The sequence below is a fragment of the Tamandua tetradactyla genome, chromosome X (genome assembly GCF_023851605.1).
Source record: "Tamandua tetradactyla isolate mTamTet1 chromosome X, mTamTet1.pri, whole genome shotgun sequence".
NCBI lineage: Eukaryota > Metazoa > Chordata > Mammalia > Pilosa > Myrmecophagidae > Tamandua > Tamandua tetradactyla.
This window is the reverse complement of record NC_135353.1, coordinates 141,263,279-141,285,602: the sequence shown is the minus strand read 5'-3', so window position 1 is coordinate 141,285,602 and position 22,324 is coordinate 141,263,279. Positions and strand designations below refer to the sequence as shown.

The following is a 22,324-nucleotide window of genomic DNA, read 5'->3' as shown; positions in this document are numbered from 1 at the left end:
CAGCCTGAAAAAAAAAAATAGATGATTTCTTCCCTGAAGATCTTTATTTTCTCCAAAAGATGTAACCCCCTAGTAAGTATTGGCTTGCATCTAAGGTAGGGTTGTGTGTGTAAGAATCTAATAGATTCTGTAACTGATGAAACCGAATGCTGGAAAGATAAAGTAGAGGTAATAAACACAAAGGTATGTAATCTTCCTATAGCTAAACTTATCTTACATTCAGAACACTTGTTTCTCTTGCCTGACCACTACAGAGATTTATTCTGCCTGTTAGAAATTATCTCATAAAATGTTATCCTTCATGTGCCAAGAATGGATGTCTTTTAATTTCCACAGTTGACAAAATCAAAGCCCTGGAGATGAAGCAACTTTTATTAAATTAATAAAAAAACTTCCTATTGTGAAGGTCATAACTGTAATGTCTTGGAAGAGGTAAAAACAGCAAATGATTTCTGATCATAAATCGATATTGAGAGAGGCTGGATACTTTTTGATAAAGGTAATGTAGTTCATTAAGAGACCAAATATACATATGGATAATGGCCAGGTCATAAATACAAATAGAACTCTGACCCACAACCTCTGCAGCAACCAAATCAGGAAGGCAAACCACCAACTCTGTAGCAATCATCTCCAAACAGTCAGGACTTGATCAGCAACTCCCACTTCCATCCTTTTTGCCCCTACTTCCATCTCAGGACTGGCCAGAGAAAGCCAAATATGTTTCCCTAACTAATCACATACAATGACCCACTTCTACTTAGCCTGCCTACAGCTTCCCCATGCAACAACCTCCAGACAGCATATCTGAAGCTTTTCCTTCCTTCCACTCTAAAAACTTCCCACGTCTTCACCTGCCTTTGAGTGTCTGCAACATATGTGATGATGGCTGACTCCCTTTCTATAGTAAGCTCTTAATAGTCTTTGCTTATTCTCATTTGGGTAGTCCTCATTCATTTCTACAACATAAATATCTGGGAAATTCAAATATGTTATAATTTATGACTAGGAGTAGTGGCTGTAATGAAAATCTTTTCAGTGATAGTACAAGTATAAGCAGGGTTCTTTACATATGGATTTCCTAAAGTCTATTCCACTCTAGTCTATTATTTTGCTAGTTCTGAGAAGCCCAGCCTTAAGGTGACAGAACAATACACGAAAGGAAATCAATATGCATTCATGTTATACCATTGCTAATTTGCAACTAAATTGCATAAATGTTACAGAAGGTTTATGAAAAGGGTTCTTGGTTAGAACCAGGAAAGACCTTTCTAGGTTAAACTTCGATTTTGCTTGATTTCTAAAGCACATTTTAAAGATACATGAAAAAGTATTATTATAATATTGTTTAAATCCCTTCAACTCTAACAGAATCGGAGGGTACAAAGCACTGAGTTTACAAGCAGCATGACTCAAGGAAATGTACAGAAATTAATGCAAAACCTACATTGACTTTTTCTTTAAGGTCTGAGAAGTTGCCTTCCTTCCGATAGATTGCAAATTCAGGACTCTGCAACACAGCTTCTGAGCGAGTAATCCAACTGTGAAGTTCGGTTATATCGACATCCAACCTAGGATAGGAAAGAATAAAGGTCATTATTTCTTGATTAGCTCTTTCTTCTCTACAAGAAAAAAAAAAAGGCAATTTATCCACATTTATCTTTCTCCTCCCAGTCTCAGATTTTGGCCTGATGTTCCTATTACTGCTAATAGCATCACTATTTCCCTAGACAGTGAGGCTCAGAATTTAGAGTCAGCTTTCATCAAAAGCTGACTTTAGGGGTTATTTTATTCACCTCAAGGTACCAATAACCTCTACAGTATCTCCTATAAGCTGGTACCTGGCCTCAGCTTGAATATTTGCATTGACTGAAAATCTACTACTTCCTAAGAAAACACTCTCTTTCTGGGGGGGGGTGGTGGGAATAGATGCAAGAAATTAAAAATTCCAGTTGGTGGCCCCCATTGAACCACATCTGTGGCACTCATGCTGTTGCGGTGTCTCCAACTTTGACTCTGGGTTTGGCCATGTGATTGCCATATGGCAAATGGAATATTAGCAAGCGTGGTGTAAGCAAGGGCCTAAGTGCCTGCACACTGGAGCTTTTCCTCTTCGAACACACAATCCGGGAAGGCAACTGCCATATAACAAGTCCTGAGGTGACCATGCTGCAAGGAAGCCCAAGTTACTCAGGTGGAGAGGCCACATGTGGGAAGAGGTACCACGAGTGAAGCCTTCTCTGACCTTCCAGCTCATCTCAAATGCCATATGAATACAGCCAGATGATTGACCCAACTGGCACCATGTGGAACAAAATAGCTGCCCTATCCACATTGCAAAATTGTGAGAAATAATAAACAACTGCTGTTTTGAGTGGGTAGTTATGCAGCAATAGATAACCTGATCACTCTCAAATATTACCTTTTTATACAGAAATCTCTGGAGCTATTGGGAATAAACTATTCACTCGGATCAAGTGAATCAGTTCTAGTTAAAGCAGAGATTTTTAAGAGATTCATAGATGAGTTGCAAGGGCTGGAGGTATCTATGAATGAAATGAAATTCCAGGTATAATTTTGAATGTGTTCCTTTTTCCTTTGAAAGAACACCTAGGTTTTATCAACCTCTATTAATGCTCTATGAAAAGGGAACTTAGAGATCATCTAATCCAAAGGTTTATTAAACAAAACATCCCAAAACAACAGACAAAATGGACAATCCCAGAAAAATAAATGACTTACTAAATTTCTATAGGAAATTTATGAATCAGAACAAAAAATGCAAGCTTTAAGATCCTAAATCATGTACTTAATTCATGAAGCTATACCTTCTCTTGTATTACAGTCCTTCAAATAGTTGAAATCTGTTCTGGAAGCACACTAGAAGATTTCTCTAGGTCAGCCTACTCAGTTACTTCAATGATCTGTCCCATATTATGGTTTTGAAATCCATCACCTAACTTTTGGTTATTCGATGGCTTGTCAGCATCTTTCTTTTCCTTACAATTAGGCACCAGAAATGGTCATATCAGTATTGTGTAGTATAATCAGGGAAAAAGAGACAATTACCTTGTTGGTTTACAATACAGCCTGTGATTGCAATTAATGTTTTGGCTTCTGTATTAGACTTTCAACACTTATTGAAGTTGAAATGAGCTAAAAACCTCCAGGAATTTTTCACATTAACTATCATTAAGCCATTCTCCACCCTCACAAACTTAAGAAGTGACACTGTGAAGCCAAATTTTAGGGCTTTAAAACATATTGGACTATTAGAATTTTTCATGTTACTATATTTGGTCAATGTTTTAACATTAAACTGATACAGAGCTTTACAAAAAAATTTTTCCAAAAGTTTATTCTTCTTATTCTTACAAAATCCTATGCGTAGCATTATCATTCTCCCTGTGCCTATATGGATACTGAGGCTCAGAAAAGTTAATTAACCCAAACCTTTAGTGCCATAGGAAAGGAACTTCATCCATCTTGTTTACCATTATGCCCTGCACCTCAAAGAATGCCTGTTTCACAGTAATAAATATTTACTGAGTTGTTATTTGCCAAGGTCACCCAACTACGCATTGAGTGAAAAGGGATACGAATTTAGAGATTCTGGATTCCAAACCTTATGTAATTCAAAGTTAACACTTTCTTTCATTCTTGTGTGCATTGCAAATATTTATTGAATTTTATTCCATCATACATGGTAGGTGTTATCTTTCCTATATTTGTTTTACTTATACGTTTAAATATCAAATTTCCTATTTCTTCATTCATAATGTCCTGTTGCACACACACTACTAAAAATCAATCCCCCTCTTTCTTCTCTCTTTCTCTGTATAGATAGATAGATAGATAGATAGATAGATAGATAGATAGATAGATAGATAGATAGATAGATAGATGGATAGATAGATAAATAGATATAGTTATAGAGATATAAAGATATGGAGACATAGAGAGATATTCACTGATACCAACTCATTAAATCAACACTTCTTTGGCTATGGTCATTTAGCCTCCCACCAAATCCAGAGACCCATATTATTTTCCTGTCAACATTTATGCATGTTTTTCATTAGCATATCTTAAGAAAGACATCTTTGCCTATCCTTTGGTCCAATTAAGAATCCTCTTATTTCTTTTGGAGGCATCTGCTTGCCAGTGCATGGGGCAGGCCAGGAATGCTGGCATGTTGACACCTCAGGAGTCACCCTCAGTGAGAACTAATTGGTGGATAACTATCCCAGTGCCCTTAGCCCTCAGTGGAACATTCCTGAAATATAATCCACACATTGCCTCAGGGGGTTTCCAGCAGAAATATGACCCAGGGGCCCTGAGAAATAACCTGATCATGTATCGTCTTACTCAAAGTGATTCCCGGGATCACTTTCCAAATAGACTACTGGCACCTATATCATTGTCTCCTCATCTACTCCATAGGGAGGCCAAGCTAAGGCAATGATCTACAGCCTCAAATGAACCCAGTATCCTGCCATATTTACTTTTCCAATTTAAGCTCTGATTCACCACAAGAACTATTTAAACGTTTCCCAGAACACACAAAGTTCTGACCTATTCGGTTCTTCAGCTCTCTCAGCAGAAAACCTCGTTTTCTACTTTACAGAGTAAAGTGAAATTATCATACTAGAATTTCTTCAATGTCCTATTCCCAAACAGTCAATCCAACTTGTTTGTATGGTTAACTTTCTCATTCCCTTCTCTTACATTTGAAGGAGTTTTCTTCCTTTTATGTAAGACCAATCTTCTCACCTGCTTTTTGTCTTTTATTCCCTTACTTCTCAGGCATCTAACTGTCAATTTTCCATTCTCTCTCTACTGTACTTTCAATCCTTTCTTCTCAATTGAGTTCTTCATATGAAAATTTAAACATACTCTGTTGACTTCTTTCTTAAAAATAGCCAAGCTCTCTTGATCCCATTTTCCCCTCCAAACATTCTCTTCTTTCTGATAAAGGCAAACTTTTTGTAAGAGTTCTCCAGTTTAAGGTATCAGTTTCCTACCTCCCATTCGATCTTTCATCCACTCAGTATAGTTTCTCAACAAAAACATCTCTTGATAGAGTAATCATGTCAGTAAAGTCAATGGTGAGTTTCACTTTCCTAATGTGTTGAACATATTCTCTCTTTTGAAATTCTTCTTTGACTTCTTTTATTCCATACTCTTCCGATTTGCCTTCTATTTCTATGACACTTGTAAAATTTTTGCAGGCCCCTCTTCCACCACCTTGTTATTACAATGGGCTGGAGTTCATCAAGGCCCATTCATTATTAATCATCTGCTACCCTATTGTATTATTCTTTCTCACTAGCAATCTTATCCACACCCATGACTTCAATTGCAATCTATATATCAGTGACTCTGAAATACGTATCTTTAATTCAGGCACACATTTCTTTTGAGCTCCACAGCTACATAGTTATCGGTCTACTGAAGTCTCCACTTGCAGGCTGCAAAAGCTAGCTCCTTCAACATGAGATGTCAGTAGTGAATGTTTGATCTTCTTCCTAAAACTGGTTCCTTCCCAGTGGTTGCCACATCTGTGAATGACATCATTCTCTGTCATCTTTGTACCTCTTCTCCCTTCCCTCCCATACTTAATCAATTGCAAAGTCTAATCATTCACATATTTCATCTCTATTATCCTCAGCCTGTCTACTTCTCAGGGTCTCCACAACCAGCACCCTTATTCATGTTGCCATTGATTGTCACCCAAACTACTGCAGTCCAATCTCAATTAGCTCTAGGCAAACCTTCTTGAACTCTAATCTAGTTTCCACACTGCTTGCAAAAGTGTCATGTCTAAAAACATGCCCAAGTATGTTACCCTCATCCAAAAAGCACCCAAAGACTTTCTAATTTCCTTACAATAGAGACCAAAATTTCAATATGGCCTAAAAGACCTTGCATGATCTGGCCTTGACATTACTCTTCCCCTTACATTATAATTTATTCTTAGTTCAAGAACTTCTTCTAAAAACAAATGCCCATTCTAGATTCTTACTTGACTTGATCTACATGCCATAATTTACTCTTGCCTCTTCCTCCAATGGACTGAAATCCTTCAGTGACTCTTATCTGCCACTCCATGAGAAGTTTTCTATTTTAAAAGCTTGACTTCTTAGTGATACCTAGACTACTTTGATCAAAAATTTCCTGTGTTCTTTAAATAAGTCTTACTCAAGCACACGCAAATGCTCTCTAGCTCATAAAAGTAAGATGTAAATATCCACCACTCTCTACAACATTTCCCCTTTAGATCTGGTTTCTTTGGTCCTCTACTCTTTCGATTCAGACTCCCTCTTAGAAAGACTGCCTACTTACACCTACAGTCCCATAAAACCCAAACTTGTCTCCAGGTACCAGGATGGTATCACACCTCTAATATCACAGCCCATACTTGGCTGGCTGTACCAGCCCATACTACGATGCTATCAGGTCTGTGACAGGCCCAGTTCTTTCGCTAAGGAGTATGTTGGAAAATTTTTTTTACCAGGCCTGGAATTTATACTGATCTTGTTTACCCATGAGGTATGATTATCTTCTACCATTTGCTCTAATACACTGCATTAAAACACACACATACACACAGGTTATTTACACAGGTTATTTTGAATGTTTTCATTCAAAAAAATCTTTAAAATGGATGTCAACATCTTGTTCTTTGGAAATTTGCAATTATATAATTTCCCTTTTAAAACAGTCAAATATATCCTTTCTTTCATGCCACAAAAATATACTAAGTGCCAGACATGGGATTAAAATTTAGTGATAACATAAATGAAAATGCATCGTTCTATGTTACTAAGGAATTTGGTTTAGTAAAGCATCCATTTGATTTAAAAAAAAAAATGCTTTAGACACCAAACTGGCACTCTACTCACACCATGACCTTTTTTTAAGGTTAATAAAAAAGCTCCTTCTTGATGATTTAGGATTAAATCAGCTTCTACACTAGAGGGCCTGCCAAGAAAATTGGTTATCTCCACACAATGAAGGCTTTATGTTGTCAACACCATGGTAACGGGTCTGCTTGGTGCTGTCAGTGAAGATTTTAAGGAAGGCCAGGGAACTAGTTGGCATGTAGTTATAGTAATTCACATCAGTTCAGGAAACAGGGTGCAAAGTTCCACAGGGGAGTCTTTCCTCAGTCATTTTTATCATTTGTTCCAAATTTCCAAATTTGGAAAGGGATCCTGGAGTGTAGGGAGAGTGATTATGCTCCTTATGTGATTTACAGATTTTGAAAAATGGATTGCAAATTTTGCTAGGGCAGTTATGAGAGGAAAGCTTTGCCTGGGAAAAAAATATCCCTTCATAGGGACTTTGATTAATATATTACACTTCCCTTCTGAAATGGAATCAAGCAAAATATTAATGCGCTTGCAACAGTTATTCTCAACTCTTGGATTTTCTTCTTTTCTTTCTTTCAGCATTGTGACACCTTGCATCACAATTCAGGATGTAAGCTATTCCTAACCTAATCTTCTTTTTTTTTTTTTTGTATGCTGTATGGCAGGGTCACAATTTCATTACTTTTCCATGTGAGTATGCGGTTATTGAAGTAGTAGAAACTTCATTTTCCCAAGAAAGCACCTGAGCCTCTGAGAAGTTGCCAAAACTTTATTGTCAGCAAACCCAGAGGACTCTTTGTCCAAAGTCTGAGCCCTGGATATTCTTTGTTTCTAGATTATACAGGCTAGTGAGAAAGGGAGAAGTTACTAAGAGAACAGGTGGTAAACACTAGAAAGGTACAGAGACAGAACTTGCAGGGTGGGAGTTACTATCTGGCCCTTAGCTGAACTCCTTTGTCCAAGATAAGGGCAGGTCCTGGACATGACAAGAAACAGGCCTGGCAGCCTCCCTCTTTGCACACCGATATCTTCGGACAGGCGTGAGTAAGCCTGAACTGATTTATACCACTGCAAACATTCTGCTTTTCTTCCTTCAAGAAAGCTTGCAATTATATACCTTTATGAATGCATCGGTTTATAGTGATGCACACAACAAATACACAGAGTTATATGCATGAATGCAAAAAGTGACACATAGATTCATAAAGTTATACAATAATACTGAGATGATACAGATAAATTCATAGTGATACAATAATATTGAGGTTAAACTTGTAAACTACCTCATTAATGTAGCATCACTTGTTGAATTTTTGTTTGCTCGTGCTTGCTTGTTTTGCTTGTTTCTTCTGGAGTGGAAGTACATGGACTGGGAATCAAACCCGGGTCTCCCACATGGCAGGAGAGAATTCCACCACTGAACTACCCTTGCCTCCCCTCTAATCTAATCTTATTGATATATACTATTTTCTGTTGCTTCCACTGGAGTTTGTTGCTTCTACCATATCTCTGTTAGTCTATCCTATATCTAACATTCATAACATCCCTTAGAGTTCTGGGAGTTAACTGCCAACTGCTAGCATTGTTTTCTCTCCTACATTCTGCCAGTAACCATCCACAACTCTTTTTGCCAGCAATGAGGATGGAAGGGTGAAGGAGAAACAGAGGCGAGGTTTGAAAAGGCCTCCAGGCTTCCCATGAACTCTTGCTGAGTACAAATGACCTACATTCAACGCTTAGTCTCAGTGACATTTCTACTGCTTTCAGCACAATGAACAAGTCTCTTTCTTGGCTCCTACTCAGATTCCAGCTTCCAAGTAATAATTTTGCATTCATTTTATTTCTTATCAATTTGGCAGCTATTGTTTCACTGCTTTCTGTTTTTTGCCTACTAGTCCTCACTGCTATTGAATAGTCTTCAGATAGCTTTGCTGAGAAACATGGACAATGAATAGACTTCCCTGATTTAAATCCACACATTTATAAACTGGTTGCTACCTACTCTTCTCTGTTCCTTACAGGTGGCATTTTCTACAGTAATTTCTATGACCCTAAGCTAGGAATTTAATCACCGACTAAGGATATCAAGTTCCTATAACTCAGGTACCTTTTAAAAAACTCTCAAGGCAAACACTGAAGAGTTATTTTCCATATTGAACCTTGGATTCTGTGCATGTATTTTCCTATCTTCATAAAAATGCTCACATCTTCTCATTCTTTTTTTCTTTTTTTCACTTTAAAAACTCCAATGAAGGGCCGTGCAACAGTGGCTCAGTGGCAGGATCCTCACCTGCCATGCCAGAGACCCAGGTTCTATTCCCGGAGCCTGCCCATGCAATAAATAAATAAATAAATAAATAAAGAGTCCTATGAAACAATTGTTTATGAACTGATAAATAGTAAATTACTCCTAATGGGCCTCTGCACATCTAGAACCAGCCCACTAATATATTTCTTATTAATTACTCATCTTAGTCTCACCACATACTTCACTGTTCACTCAATGTTGTTTTTCTATTTATCATCACTGGCAGAGCCTTTAAATTCAATCTAACTTTATCAACTTTAACATCCTCTTTATCTACTAAGAAAATCATGATTTCTTTTTCTTTATTCACAAAATGATTTTTCTTCTTGTAATTATTGATGAATACTCTGTCCTATGCTCTTCAAATATAACCTAAAATATCTTCTTTGTTATTAACTTATTTATGATTAGCGATGAAGTGACAATTTTAACTTTCTTTCCAGATAAACTCATCACAAAACCCCAAAATTAAAATTTGCAAAGTCCGAAAGAACAAGAGCATCAGTTATTTTTTCAAAGAAAACCTCCAGCTTCTAGAAATTTCCAAATATCAGAAGGCTTGGTGCATATAGACCAAACATTAAAGTTTTCCCTCAAGATCTGATTGTACAAATGGAATCAACCTCATATAGTATTTCCTATAAAGATTCTGAAAATTAGATCAACTATACCCCTCATAGTCAAAATTCGGAGACATACATATTTGTGTGTCTGTGTGTGTGTATGTATGTATATAAATTAAAAGACAAAAACTCAGAAAAACATTTTAAAGGAAGGGAGAGAAACCCAGTCAAAAAGAAGTTGTCAGTTTTGAGTTATCAGTAATATACTGTCGTACGGAACTCGTACTGTTTGATAACTGGGCTAATTACATCAGGAGACCCTTGTACGTGGCACTATGCTCTGTTAATTCTCTGAACAGTAATGCCATATAATGTATTAAACTAGGATGACACATTTACATACATTTTAATTCCATCACTATCAATATACCATTTGGGATACGTCAGTCCCAAACATGTAAATTTTGAAAGAGGAATCCTCCAAGCTCCCAGTCTTAACTAACTAGATCTGAGAGCTAGGTTATGGACGGCCATTTTACATAATTAAATACCTTTGTATGTAGAATTTCATCAAAACTTGTGAGCCCTATTCTAAGAAGCCTAAAAACAAAGTACTAACTCCAGGGAAATATGTTAACTCTGAGGCTCCGGAACTAGACCAGCTAATTTATCAGATGGTATATTTAAAGTATATTTTAACCAGCTAGAAGACACTCTTTAATGTTAATGGAAATAAAACTATGTTTCTTTTTCATTGGTATTAGTATATGGAAAACATCTTTTTGGAGGTGAGGTAAGATTTTAAAGTTTCAATTATTATATTTTGAATAATCATCTTCCCTCTTTAGCCTTTTAGAATGTTAGAAGACATTTTAAATCCATATTAATAGACTGGTACTCTCCCCATCATGGACAATCTGCTGAACACCTGTTCATCTTTCAAGACTCAGTTCAAGACGTACATCTTCTGAAAAGTTTTCTTGACCAACCTCTTCCTGTTCTGCCTCCATTAATCTTCCTCCTTGGGGAAACTAGCCCCTACCTCCCTTACATTTTCACATATCTGCTTAAAATTGAATGATAAAGATTACATTTGAATCAGAGAGAGCATATAAAATATCAAATGAAGTCTCATGCAGACTCTGTGGTAGTTAGGTTCAGATGTCAACTTGGCCAGGTGTAGGTGCCTAGTTCTATTCCTGTAGACATGAACCAAAGGTATGTGAAGTACATCGGTTGCTGATTATACCTGAAGTCGGTTAGGAGGTGTGCCTGCTGCAATGAATGAAGTTTGATTTAATTGGCTGGTGCTTAAATGAGAGAGCACAACGTAGCACAGCCCAAGCAGCTCAGCATACCTCATCTCAGCACTTGCAGCTCAGCCCAGGCCTTTGGAGATGGAGAAAGAAATCACCCCGGGGAAAGGTGTTAGAACCCAGAAGCCTGGAGGGAAGGCCAGCAGAGATCGTCTTGTGCCTTCCCACGTAAGAAAGAACCTCAGTTGAAGTTAGCTGCCTTTCCTCTGAAGAACTAACAAAACAAATCCCCTTTTATTAAAAGCCAATCTGTCTCTGTTGTGTTGCATTCTGGCAGCTAGCAAACTAGAACACCCCGTTACTGCCAACAACAAAAAAAAGTTTTAGGACTTTGAGATGTGTTGAGCACACAGGAATTATTATACTTTTATAATTATATAATAGTATTAAAAGGGACAATCCTATCATATCATGAAAGAAACAAAAGAACATTTAGGTAAATCTCTTCTTAAAACTAAAAGGGTTTGTACAGACACAGACACACAAAGATATATATGTCACATGTGCATGTGTGTGTTTGTATAGCATGGGTTCTCTTCCTAGGGGCAAGGGGTGATGGTGATGACTTATTGCCTTATATAGCTTGAAAAACTCCAAAACCATTTTTTTTTTCATGGGCATGCACTGGAAATCGAACCTGGGTCTTGACCCACCTTTGCACCGCCCCTTCTGAGCTTTTTAAACTACAGGTCACATAACCAGAGCATGTGCAAAAAACCCCGACTCTTGTCCTTTAGATGAACTTTGAGCCAGCCACCAGGAAAGAAGGAACCAAGATTACTAGGACAAGGAGATATCGGAAGCAAATCAAACATGAGCAGTCCTTCAATAAGGAAGATCGAGCCTAAAATCCACTTTACCACATGTTAACCAATCGAACTATGCCAAGTCAAACCCCTCACCACTGCTTTCCCTACCTCTTACCTCCCTTTGCCATAAAATTTCCCTTAACTCTCATAATAGGGAGACAGATTTGAATCTTGCTTCCTGTCTCCCTGCCTGTGGATCTCACAATAGTACCATCTTTTCTCAAAATGTCATAACATTGGCCTTTGTGCACGTTAGGCAGTGAGTCCTTGCTCAGTAACAAGTTTTTAATGTGTGTGATCATGTGTGAGTGTTGGTGTGTGTGTGTATGTGTGTGTGTGAATGCTTTATTGGAAACTAAATATGCCACAGTGGAAAATATACTGGACTGAAAATCAGGCACCGCAAATTTTAATCTGAGTTTAATCTTTATGCCATTATCTTGGGCAAATGGATTAACTTCTCTGATCTTTTTCATCTTTCATTAAATGGTAAAAATGAAGAAAAAAAAACAGCCATTGAACTGTCTTGAAATAAAAACTAACTTAAATAAAGTTTAAATCATTATTACACTATGATTATTATTATTTTTTAACTAGTTAAGCAGGTTTTGACCTGAGATGCAAAGCCGAGGTCAGCTTTACCTACATGGTAGCTTTGATGTTCCATTTGCATTAGTCTGTTCATTTAACACCTAAGTAAATTCCCAGATAATAACAGGAACCCTACACAAACTTTTCAACAATTTGCACAGCATCAAACCATATAATATGAAGGATGAGAAAGGACCCCCATCTTCAGTTAGTATAAACTGCTACATTACCATTCCTATCAATCTTTATTTCCTTATGTTTGCATGATCCTATTTACACGCTTAATTTCCAGATTTATATGTGTGTTTTAAGCACATCACTCAAAATAATACATTTTGGTACAGTAAAATTTAATGATACCAGATTGTGCTGAAATTCACCTTTAAAAGATACTACAAAATCAATTTCTGTAATTTACCTCGTTCCAAAATATGCCTATTTAACCTGTGTCTCAAAATCTGAATTCTAGTCCAAAACATAAAATGCTGTCCTTAAAATTATGTCTTCATTGTCAGTTATGGCAAACTAAAAGACATTTTAATGTGGATGAAAATACTGCTTTTTGAAATATATCCTTGGATACAAACCGAGTGATTTAAAAATTTTAAGCAATTAATGCCAGAAAACTCCATGAGTTATCTGGCTTTGAAATCAGCTTTTGTTCCCCTAGGATAGTGGATTGCATTGAGCAGAATAAAACTTCTCTAAAGATACTGCTCTTCCTCAAGAAATAAAACTTAACTAAAATTTTACAAAATCTGGTATTAAAAAAAAAGGACTCAAAATCATCTTCTCCCTACTTTGCTCCAGTAACAAATCTTAACCATTTAACAAATACATTGGCAAGATTTCTTATGTATGACATGGTTCCAAAGAAGTCACTTTTCTACCCGCTTTAAATACAACTTTTAGGGGAGAACTTTTTTTAAAATTAAGGAACTACCAAGCATTCTAAGATATCAGAACCAGCTATCTTAGAGGAATTCGTTCTAGAGCCAAAGAGTGTTAAAGCAAGTGGACAAAGACAGCATGACCAGAGAGTTGGATGCAAAATGCTGGTAAACCACAGATGGCTAAAGCCTATTTTTCATTTTCAGGAAACTGAAAGGTCCCTTTGAAACTTAGTTCTGTGTAAGCAAATCCCCTAAACACGGGTTAATGGATATATTCTTTTAACCGATAGACGAAATCTTGTCATAGCAATAAATCTACGATCATACAATTTTACACGCTCAAGTTGAAAATACTGAGCCATTTATTTTAAGATCAAATTCGATGTTTATTTAAAATGATGGAACCTGAAAGGAAAACTGCATATGTCGTTGAAAGAAATAAATACGGGCCGCTAGGGGGCGTACAATCCCTTTCACAGTCTGTCTGCTTTGCAATTTGGCTTCTCTTTCATTTTCTTATCTACATTACGATAACATAGTGACAAATGGATTTTTCATGGGAGTTCTCTTACACAGAAACATAAAATGTTCAAAGATATAGATAAACGGTGTAAAAAGAACATGTTAGTAAGACACCCTCAGATGCACAGTTAAAATGCCTTCGGCCATTTTGACACAAAAAAAGTACCTAGCAGTCATAATCCTGAGAATCCCTTGAGAAAGTAAACCTACAATTTGGGAAGACTGGCTTAATCCAAATAATACGGCAGCATTTCGTAGACTCTTTAGCCTGATAGTTTTTCCCCATTTCATTAGTGTTACTTGACTTTTGTACTTGTTCTAAACATGTGGGCTCTCATATTCCATGAATCAGTCTGTGATTATTTTTTTGTAGCATCTATATTAAGTTTTTAATCAAATTCAAAGGAGGAAAAAGGAACAGAAGCATTTTAAGCATCTTTATCATGTCTCATCCTTTCATAAGTAAATATTTAATTCATCCCACAATAAATGTGCAAGTTATTTAATAGAATTTTCATTTTCATAGCTAGATCATAAGGAGAGAGCTTTAGAAATCTCCTTCAAGTCAACACACAGTGAAGCATGGAGCTAAGATGCAAAACCAGGTCTGCCTGAATCCAAAGTATTCTATTATACCACACTTGTTTACCTTCATTCCAAATGAAAGGGAGACCCATTTTCAACTTTTTAAATAAAGAGTTAACACAAACTTCCTGTTTGTTACTATACAATACAGTCTAGGTCAGACTGTGCCATTTTTGATTATGTCCAAATTTATTTGAAGTCTCTATCACCAGAATATTAGTTCTGAAAATGTTTATTAACCTAAGCTACGATCCTTAATTGCATAATTTATACCGTCGTGGCATTATAAAATGGTTACTTCTCCCAATTTAATATTATTTTGGAATCTTCATTAATTTTCTAAAATCCCCCCAATTGCCAAATCGGTTCATGTGCTTTCTGATGTTAAAACTGGTATCAAGCATAAGTGCAATGACTTCACATAATGGGGTTAAGACAAAGATGAAATTCTGCATTTGCAGAAACAGTTCAATTATATGGGTATCCTGTTTATGTCTCAAGGTTAAAAAAAGTCACCTAACCTTTCACATACTTTCTTCACTGCATAGGCTCTCTGCATTTAAAGATAACCTAATGTGCCCATGGACTCCAGGAGCTACGAGACTTTTGAATGCAGAACAGCCATAATCAAGGTTAAGTGTACAGTTTCCATGGACAGAACTTAGCAAATTCTGAAATGGTCTTGGTCAAACTTTTAATTTTCAGCTAAGTCAATTGATGAAATCACCTTTTAACTTCTCAAGACAAGACAGCACTGCAGCATTCAAGAATACAGCATCCTGGGCTGGAATATCTGGGTTCAAATCTTAGCTGCAAAGTTTCTTGTGAACTATGTCATCACGAGCAAGATGCCTGATCTTTCTGTGCCTCAGTTTTATCATTGGCAAAAGGGGAATCATAATTAAAATTACCTCCTAATCCCATTTAAGGGTTAAATCTGCTTATATGTGCACGATATTTAGAAGAGTGCTTAACACACAGTGGAAGTCATATACATGTAATACGTTGTAATTATTACCTTTCATGACTCTATCTTACTGGGATTTAAGCCAGCACTATTCCTGTTCTCACTCTCTCATGCTTTAGGGTGATGATATTTGTTTCAGTGTTTTTTTTTTTTAAGGCTATAGAGTAAAAGCCATTATTGGAATCATGAGGACAAAAACTGCAAACAAAACTATAATGAAGAATGATAAAGTAAAAAATGAAAAAATTCATTAACAGAAAAACAGTCTCATTTAGTATTATACCCTGACAAATAACCCATTCAACATCCAATGACTAGTTGGTGAATAGTAAATATGTGCTAACTTCTGGGTGAGGTGTTGTCCATCCTGAGTTGACCCATGGCAAACTATGACCCATGGGCCAAATCTGGCCTGTATCCTGTTTGGGGAAATAAAATTTTATTGGCACATAGCCACACTCGTTCATTCACATAGTGTGGATGGCTGCTCTCATGCCTCCGATGGCAGAGTAGAGAAGCTGTGAAGGAAACTGTCATGGTCAGGTTGATGTGTCAACTTGGCCAGGTGGTGGTGCCCATTTGTCTGGTTGGGCAAGTGCTGGCCTGTCAGTTGCAATGAAGACGTTTCATAGAATTAAATCATGATCACGTTGGCTGCATCCACAGCTGATTCCATTTGTATTCAGCCAAGGGGCATGTCTTCTGCAATGAGTGATGCTTAATCTAATCAGTAGAAGCCTTTTAAGGAGGATTCAGAAGAGACAGGCTCTCTGCCTGATCCAGCCAGTGAGCCTCTCCTGTGGAGTTCATCCAGACTCTCCATCGGAATCATCAGCTTCACAGCCTGCCCTACGGATTTTGGACTCTGCATTCCCACAGTTACGTGAGATACTTTTATAAATTTCATATTTGTGAGTGTTTCCTGTTGATTCTGTTTCTCTTAAGAACTCTAAGTAATTCAGAAACCACATGGCACAGTTTTAAGCCTGAAATATTTACTGTCTGATCCTTTACAGAAAAAGTTTGTGGATCCCCTGCTCTATGGAATAAGGGTGGAATAACCCATCTCTTCCAAATCTCTGGTGGGGCCGAAATGGGACAGTTCTTAGTAGCCCTAGTGCATTGCTCCTTCTCAAAAATATGCATTGGTTCCTCCTGACCAGAAGATTAAAGGCTATATTCCTTAGTCTGGCATTGGGAGCCTTTCTTTTACCATGAACCCAACCTACCTTTTCAACCTTATCCCTTACATCTTTCCTTCCTATACTCCAAACCTCTGGCCCAAGCAACCAGAAAGACTCACATTCCTTGAGTAAGCTTTTTTGTATGTGGACTGTCCCCTGGATTTGAATTGTCCTCCCCCTTCACTCTGACTCCAACACTGCTCTATCCTTTAAGTGCCCACTTGAATACTAATTTCCCCACCAGCTTCCCCGACCATACTCCTTCCCAACTCCCAAGCAGAAAGTAGGCTTTTCTTCCTTGCAACTTGGCCAGTTTATCTGCACTTTATCATGGTATAGTTGTTGATGTATACTAGAATGTGAGTTTCCTGACTGAAGGACTAAGTACGGTTTATAGTTTACATATCGTAGCACTTCCTCAGATATTAGTAAAATGAATACGGATATTAGCAAGAAAATGAGTGTTGCTGGCACTACCTTCTTGAAATGCTGTAGCCTCATACTGTCTACAGCAGTGTTCAAAGAACCCCACCACACATCGGATGGTGCCTTGGAGCCTGCGGGAGGCAATTTAAACTTTAAATACTCTCAGTGTGAAAGCTCTCTGAGTTTAAAGGACTTCAACATGCTTTTATGCTGTGGGTCTTTAAAGTTTAAATAACTTCCAGTCAGGGTTCAGAAACTATCTAGTGCAATGTGGAAATCCATTTAAATCAGACGTGTACTTACTGCCACACTGCCACTTCCCCAGCATCATGACTTGTTTCAATCAATCTATTTTCTTTCAGTGAGCATCTCTATGCGCTTTAGTTACAACACAAAACAAAACTCACTGTTCCGCAAAGTCAGGCATCATTTTTACTTGCATTTGACGTATGATATGTGTAGGAATTTCAAGTTGCGGATTTCTAGACTAGGTCAGCCCTCAGAAGAGGTTGGAATGAAAATATTTTCAATGCGATAATGGGAAAAATAACTGCTTCAAAGTAATAATTGGGAGTTCAACTCTCTCCTGGGGAAAGAATGTTTATTTTTATATAAATGATCTTCAAGAGAGACATATGATAAAATTTCCACAGCATGAGGGCAAACAAGGAAGGCCACATACATTCCATTTTAGAGGTGAAGAAGTAGGTTCTCAGTGGATTAAGTGATTTCCTTAAGTGACATAGTTTATTTATCAAAGAGGCAAGGCCAGAACCCATCTGTGCTGTCATTTTCCATTTGCTCTCAGATTCATCCCCCACCTTCCCTTTTCCACTGTGCATCAGAGGGATTTATACTTCTCAACATCCCTTGCCCTCTGGCTTCCAGCCAGGTTTGAACAATCAGAGGTATTGGCAGAATACTGGAGGTCAGAAAGAAGAGAAAAGACAGATATTTATCCTTTTCACTCTGCTCTGGGATGCATTTCTGGAGCAGCTACAACTCTTCTATGCCTTCAGCTTCTACTGGATATAGTACCTCCCTCCAGGGCCCAAGCCCAGTAGCTCTAACTGTGGTTCTAGCTCTCACTAAAGGCCTCAGCTTCTGGACTCTGATAACATCACTTTGTCACTCCAGCCCTGGAATATTATCAGCTCCTGGGCGTGGCTATTTTTTTGGAGTTGCTTCACCAACCCCTGGGCTGCTCCTCAGTTTCCACCATCTACTTAACAGTTTCCTAAATGGTTTCCTCTGTTTGAAACACCTGGACTGTTTTCTATTTCCTGATAAATTTCTGGCAATATCCTGACAAATACCCCATTCAATATCCAATGACTAGTTACTGAATAGTAAACATGATGTGCTAACTTCTGGGCAAAGTGTTGTCCACCCAGAATTGAAGAAAAAAAAAAAAGGCTCTTGCCTTCAAGGAGCTTCCTGGAGATACAGATAGGCAAAAATAAAAGCATTGCAATAAAGAAGTACAAGTATTTCAATGGAAGTATTAACAAGGCTGAGTAATGTCAGGGAAGTTAGATTCCCAGAAAGACAGGTAGTAAATTAGGGGCAGGGAATGCAGGAGTGAGGAAAGCAAATGGAGTATAGTGGGATCCATAGGTAGAGAGAACAGAAGGTGCAAAGACACAGAAGTTTGAGAGAGCATGGAACATGTGGAAATCAGAGACTGGTTGATTAAATCTGAAGCGCAGGGCACTGTCACTCAAAATGTGGTCTGTAGCCAGTCTTTGAACTGTGATAAGAAAAGGCTTTCACCAGAGTGCAAATAACTAAGTCACTAAGTGTACTGCTTCATCCGGTTTTTATTTCATTGCAAAACTTTTTTGATGAAGGAAGCAGTATGCTGATTCATATTCTGACTCGAGCTCTTTGTTTCATTGTGGACTCATAATACACTGTATTCAGGCTATCTAATTTGAGTAGCACTGGTATATAAAAAATGGATGGGGGGGGAGGCAATGAGGCTGTAGAGTTAGGTAACTGAAGATCATAAAGGAATTCCTATGCCCTGTGTTTTAAGAACTATGAGCAAAGGAACGATGAAATTAAAACAGCATTTTCAGATCTCACTCAGGAGGCTATGAAGAGTATGCGTAAGATGGGTGAAAGTGGAGGCAGAGAAATCAGTTAAGAATTGCATGCAGGGAGTGCAAGGGTGGTTCAGTGGTAGAATTCTCACCTACCATATGGGAGATCTGGGTTCAATTCCCCGCCCATGCACTTACCAAAAGCAAACAAGCAAAACAAACAAAAGCCAACAAAAAATTTCAAGAAATGGTACTGCAATAATGGGATAGTCACCTGGAAAAAGAAGAAAGGTGACCCTTGCCATACAGTATAGAAAAAGAAAAAAGGAGTTGCACGTAGAAAATTGTCAGAGACTTTACCAGGGCAAGGAAGCATGAACACATAGGAGGGAATGAATTAAAAGAGAATTTAACAGGCCTACTTGGTAGGATTTAGTGATATGGGAACAATCCAGACCACTGTGAATAGCCACACAAATTGTTCACTGAACAACCCCTGTGAGCACTTTTTTTTATAGTCTATGATGTGACTAGCACTCACTAGAGTTGTGCAGTCTTAACTGCGGAACCATGTTTGAAATTCCTGTAAGGTATCCAGCTGGGAAGGTCCAATAAGCATTTGGATTGCACACACATGAGGTTTAGGAGAGAGGGTGAGCTAGAGATACTAATTTGGGAATCCTCAGATATAGATGGTGAATAAAGATAAGATTATACATGATATTATCCAGGAAAAGCAAGTGGCATGAGAAGAAAATGAGACCGAAATTTCAGTCTTGAGGCACATTTTATTAAAGGGATAGGAAGATGAGACTGAGAAGGCACGGAGTGAAAGCTAGGGGGAGAAAAGAAACTGGAGGAAAAAAAAATGTGCCAGGAACTGAGAGAGAGAGAAAAATTTCAAGAAGGGTCTAATCATCCTTGTCAAGCACAACACAAAGGTCAAGAAGGATAAGAACTGAAAAGTGACCTTTGGAGCCAGCAATTAAGGAGCTCTCTGGCAACCTTGCTGAGAGCAGATTCAGTGCTTGATGTGGAATATGGACGGGTGAAGGAGAGAATCACAAGTAAGGGAACAGAGATAGCTGGCTCACCTCTTATGATTAAAAACTCAACCGTTCTTTGTACTCAAACTTCTTTTACGCTTCTTTTAGATGAGTAAGTAAGTGTGATAAACATCTTCTTTATTCAGGGAACAAGAAAACTGTTTATCACAGCTTTGGAAATGTGTCCCTGTTTTCCTCCCTATTGGTATCCCTTCATTTGGGGAGAGGACATTTTTATACAGCCACTGTTCCTGGAGATCCAGAGCTCTATGTAGTATCTCTTAGAACCAGTTCCAATCAGAGTAAATTCCAGTTTAAAAACAAGAATTGGGCATCAAGCATATGGAAGACCCCTACCAAGACATCTATAAGATGCAGGCTCTGCTCCAGAGAATCTTTGAGTCTTGCAGGTGAAAGGGGTGAGCGAATGGTTCGTTTGAACATGAAGCAATAGAGAAGTCACAAGATGGAAAAGGAGCATCACTTAGCTTAGCCCGAAGGCAATGGCCCCCATGTTAGGGATAGTGTGGGGAAAGAGGATCAAGAGCCAGACTGCAACCGAGTTGATGCTCCAATGCACTAAGTTTCAAAACGTGGACCCCAAACCAGCAGCATCCACATCCCTTGGAAACTTGTTAGAAGAAAATGCTGGGGCCTTACCCCAGATCTACTTAGTGACTTGCCTTTGGGTAGGGGCATAGCAAAGTATGAGAACCACCGTTCATTAAGAGTTCTCAAACTTCTTAGTGGATTGCAAGGACCTGGAGAGCTTGTGAAGAATTCTTGAGCTCCTTCTGCAGAGTTTCTGATTCATTAGACCTGGGGTGGACTGCACAGATTTTCAGGTCTAACAAACTCCCGAGTGCTGCTGTGGTTTCACAGATCACACTTTTGAGTATCACTGCTCTAAGTGTTCCCTGGTCCCTTCTCTCGCCTTTAGAATTCACACCCTTATGCTCTTTGAAACACAATTTATTCACTTGTATGAGAAAATCATTTTAAGAACACTCAGGGAATGGTCATCCTTGGTAAGGTCTGAAGATAGTATTTAAGGTTTCTATTCTTCACCAAAACTAATTTCCAAACTGAAATTTGAGTGTTTGGCCAAGGTCATTTGCATCTAATGCATTAAAAGAAGCCTGGCATTGCATCTATAACACCAGAATGGAAATTAGGAAACTCAGTGCTAGTTCTTATTTTTCAGTGGAAAGCAAGTTATTTAACCTTTCTGGACCTCAATTAACCTATAAGAGTGGCCAAGTCTAGTGTCCTTAGGAAAAAAAAAACAGCAAACCATCTAAAATGTTTTATTTCCCTGGGCTGTACCAAGGGGCAAAATATTATTAGTGAAGCCAACATCCCAAATATTTTAACACTCATCACCATATGGAAAAACAAAAATTAGTCCATGATGTTAATAACCTAGGTAGGTTCTTCAAATAAGTTAAAATGCTTTGGTGTCTAACCTCCAGATTATAATTTGGAAAACAAAATTTAAAGTCAAAGATAAAATAAATATCAAAAAATTGCAGAAAGAGACCTTATCTAACACTTCATCTGACTTCCTTTCAGGGATGGAACAAAACATTAACATAATTTGGGCAGCAGCCAAAACAACAAAGGAAAAAAAAACACAATAAACCTGAAGAAAATGAACACAAAATATAAACATTGTTATCTATTATAGCTTGCCAACCCCCAACCAAAACTGTTCCTGCCAATTTTAAAGAATACCTAGGGCAATACCTAAGATTCTACAAAGGTTCTGTGCACTAGGGTAACTTTCCAGAAACCTATAGCCTCCACATGGGTCCCTAGACCAGATAAGTCCTGAAATGCAGAGGGGCCAGCCTCTCCAGAACATCAGCTACTTCCATTCCACTATCCCATATGATCAACAGCCCCTTCCAATGTGAAAAAGTTAGAATGGGCATAGCCCAAATACCCCTAAAGAGTGGGAAAAAGAACAAAAGTGATGGTGGAGTTATACAGAAAAGGAAGGGTTTAACAGATGAGTATGAGTGCTGAATCACTATACTGATATTTCTTTTAGTCTCTAGTACCTTAGAACAGCTAGAAGTAAAAACCTAAAATTGTAGCACTGTAACCCATATCGAACTCTGAAATCTGTTGTACAACTAATTATGGTGATGTGTTCTGAAATTTATCGATTTTTTTGTATATATGTTATTTT

The 22,324-nt window shown here is 37.9% G+C and overlaps 1 protein-coding gene across 8 annotated transcripts in view; it reads right to left on the bottom strand.

Annotated features, from left to right (window-relative positions):
- Nucleotides 1-22,324, bottom strand: part of DMD (dystrophin) — a 2,428,671-nt gene that overhangs the window by 1,400,977 nt on the left and 1,005,370 nt on the right. For all 8 annotated transcript variants that reach the window (XM_077145121.1, XM_077145123.1, XM_077145120.1 and 5 more), the window contains one exon: nt 1,448-1,571. In XM_077145121.1, the coding sequence (XP_077001236.1) occupies nt 1,448-1,571 (124 nt within the window). The remainder of the gene's footprint in view (nt 1-1,447; nt 1,572-22,324) is intronic.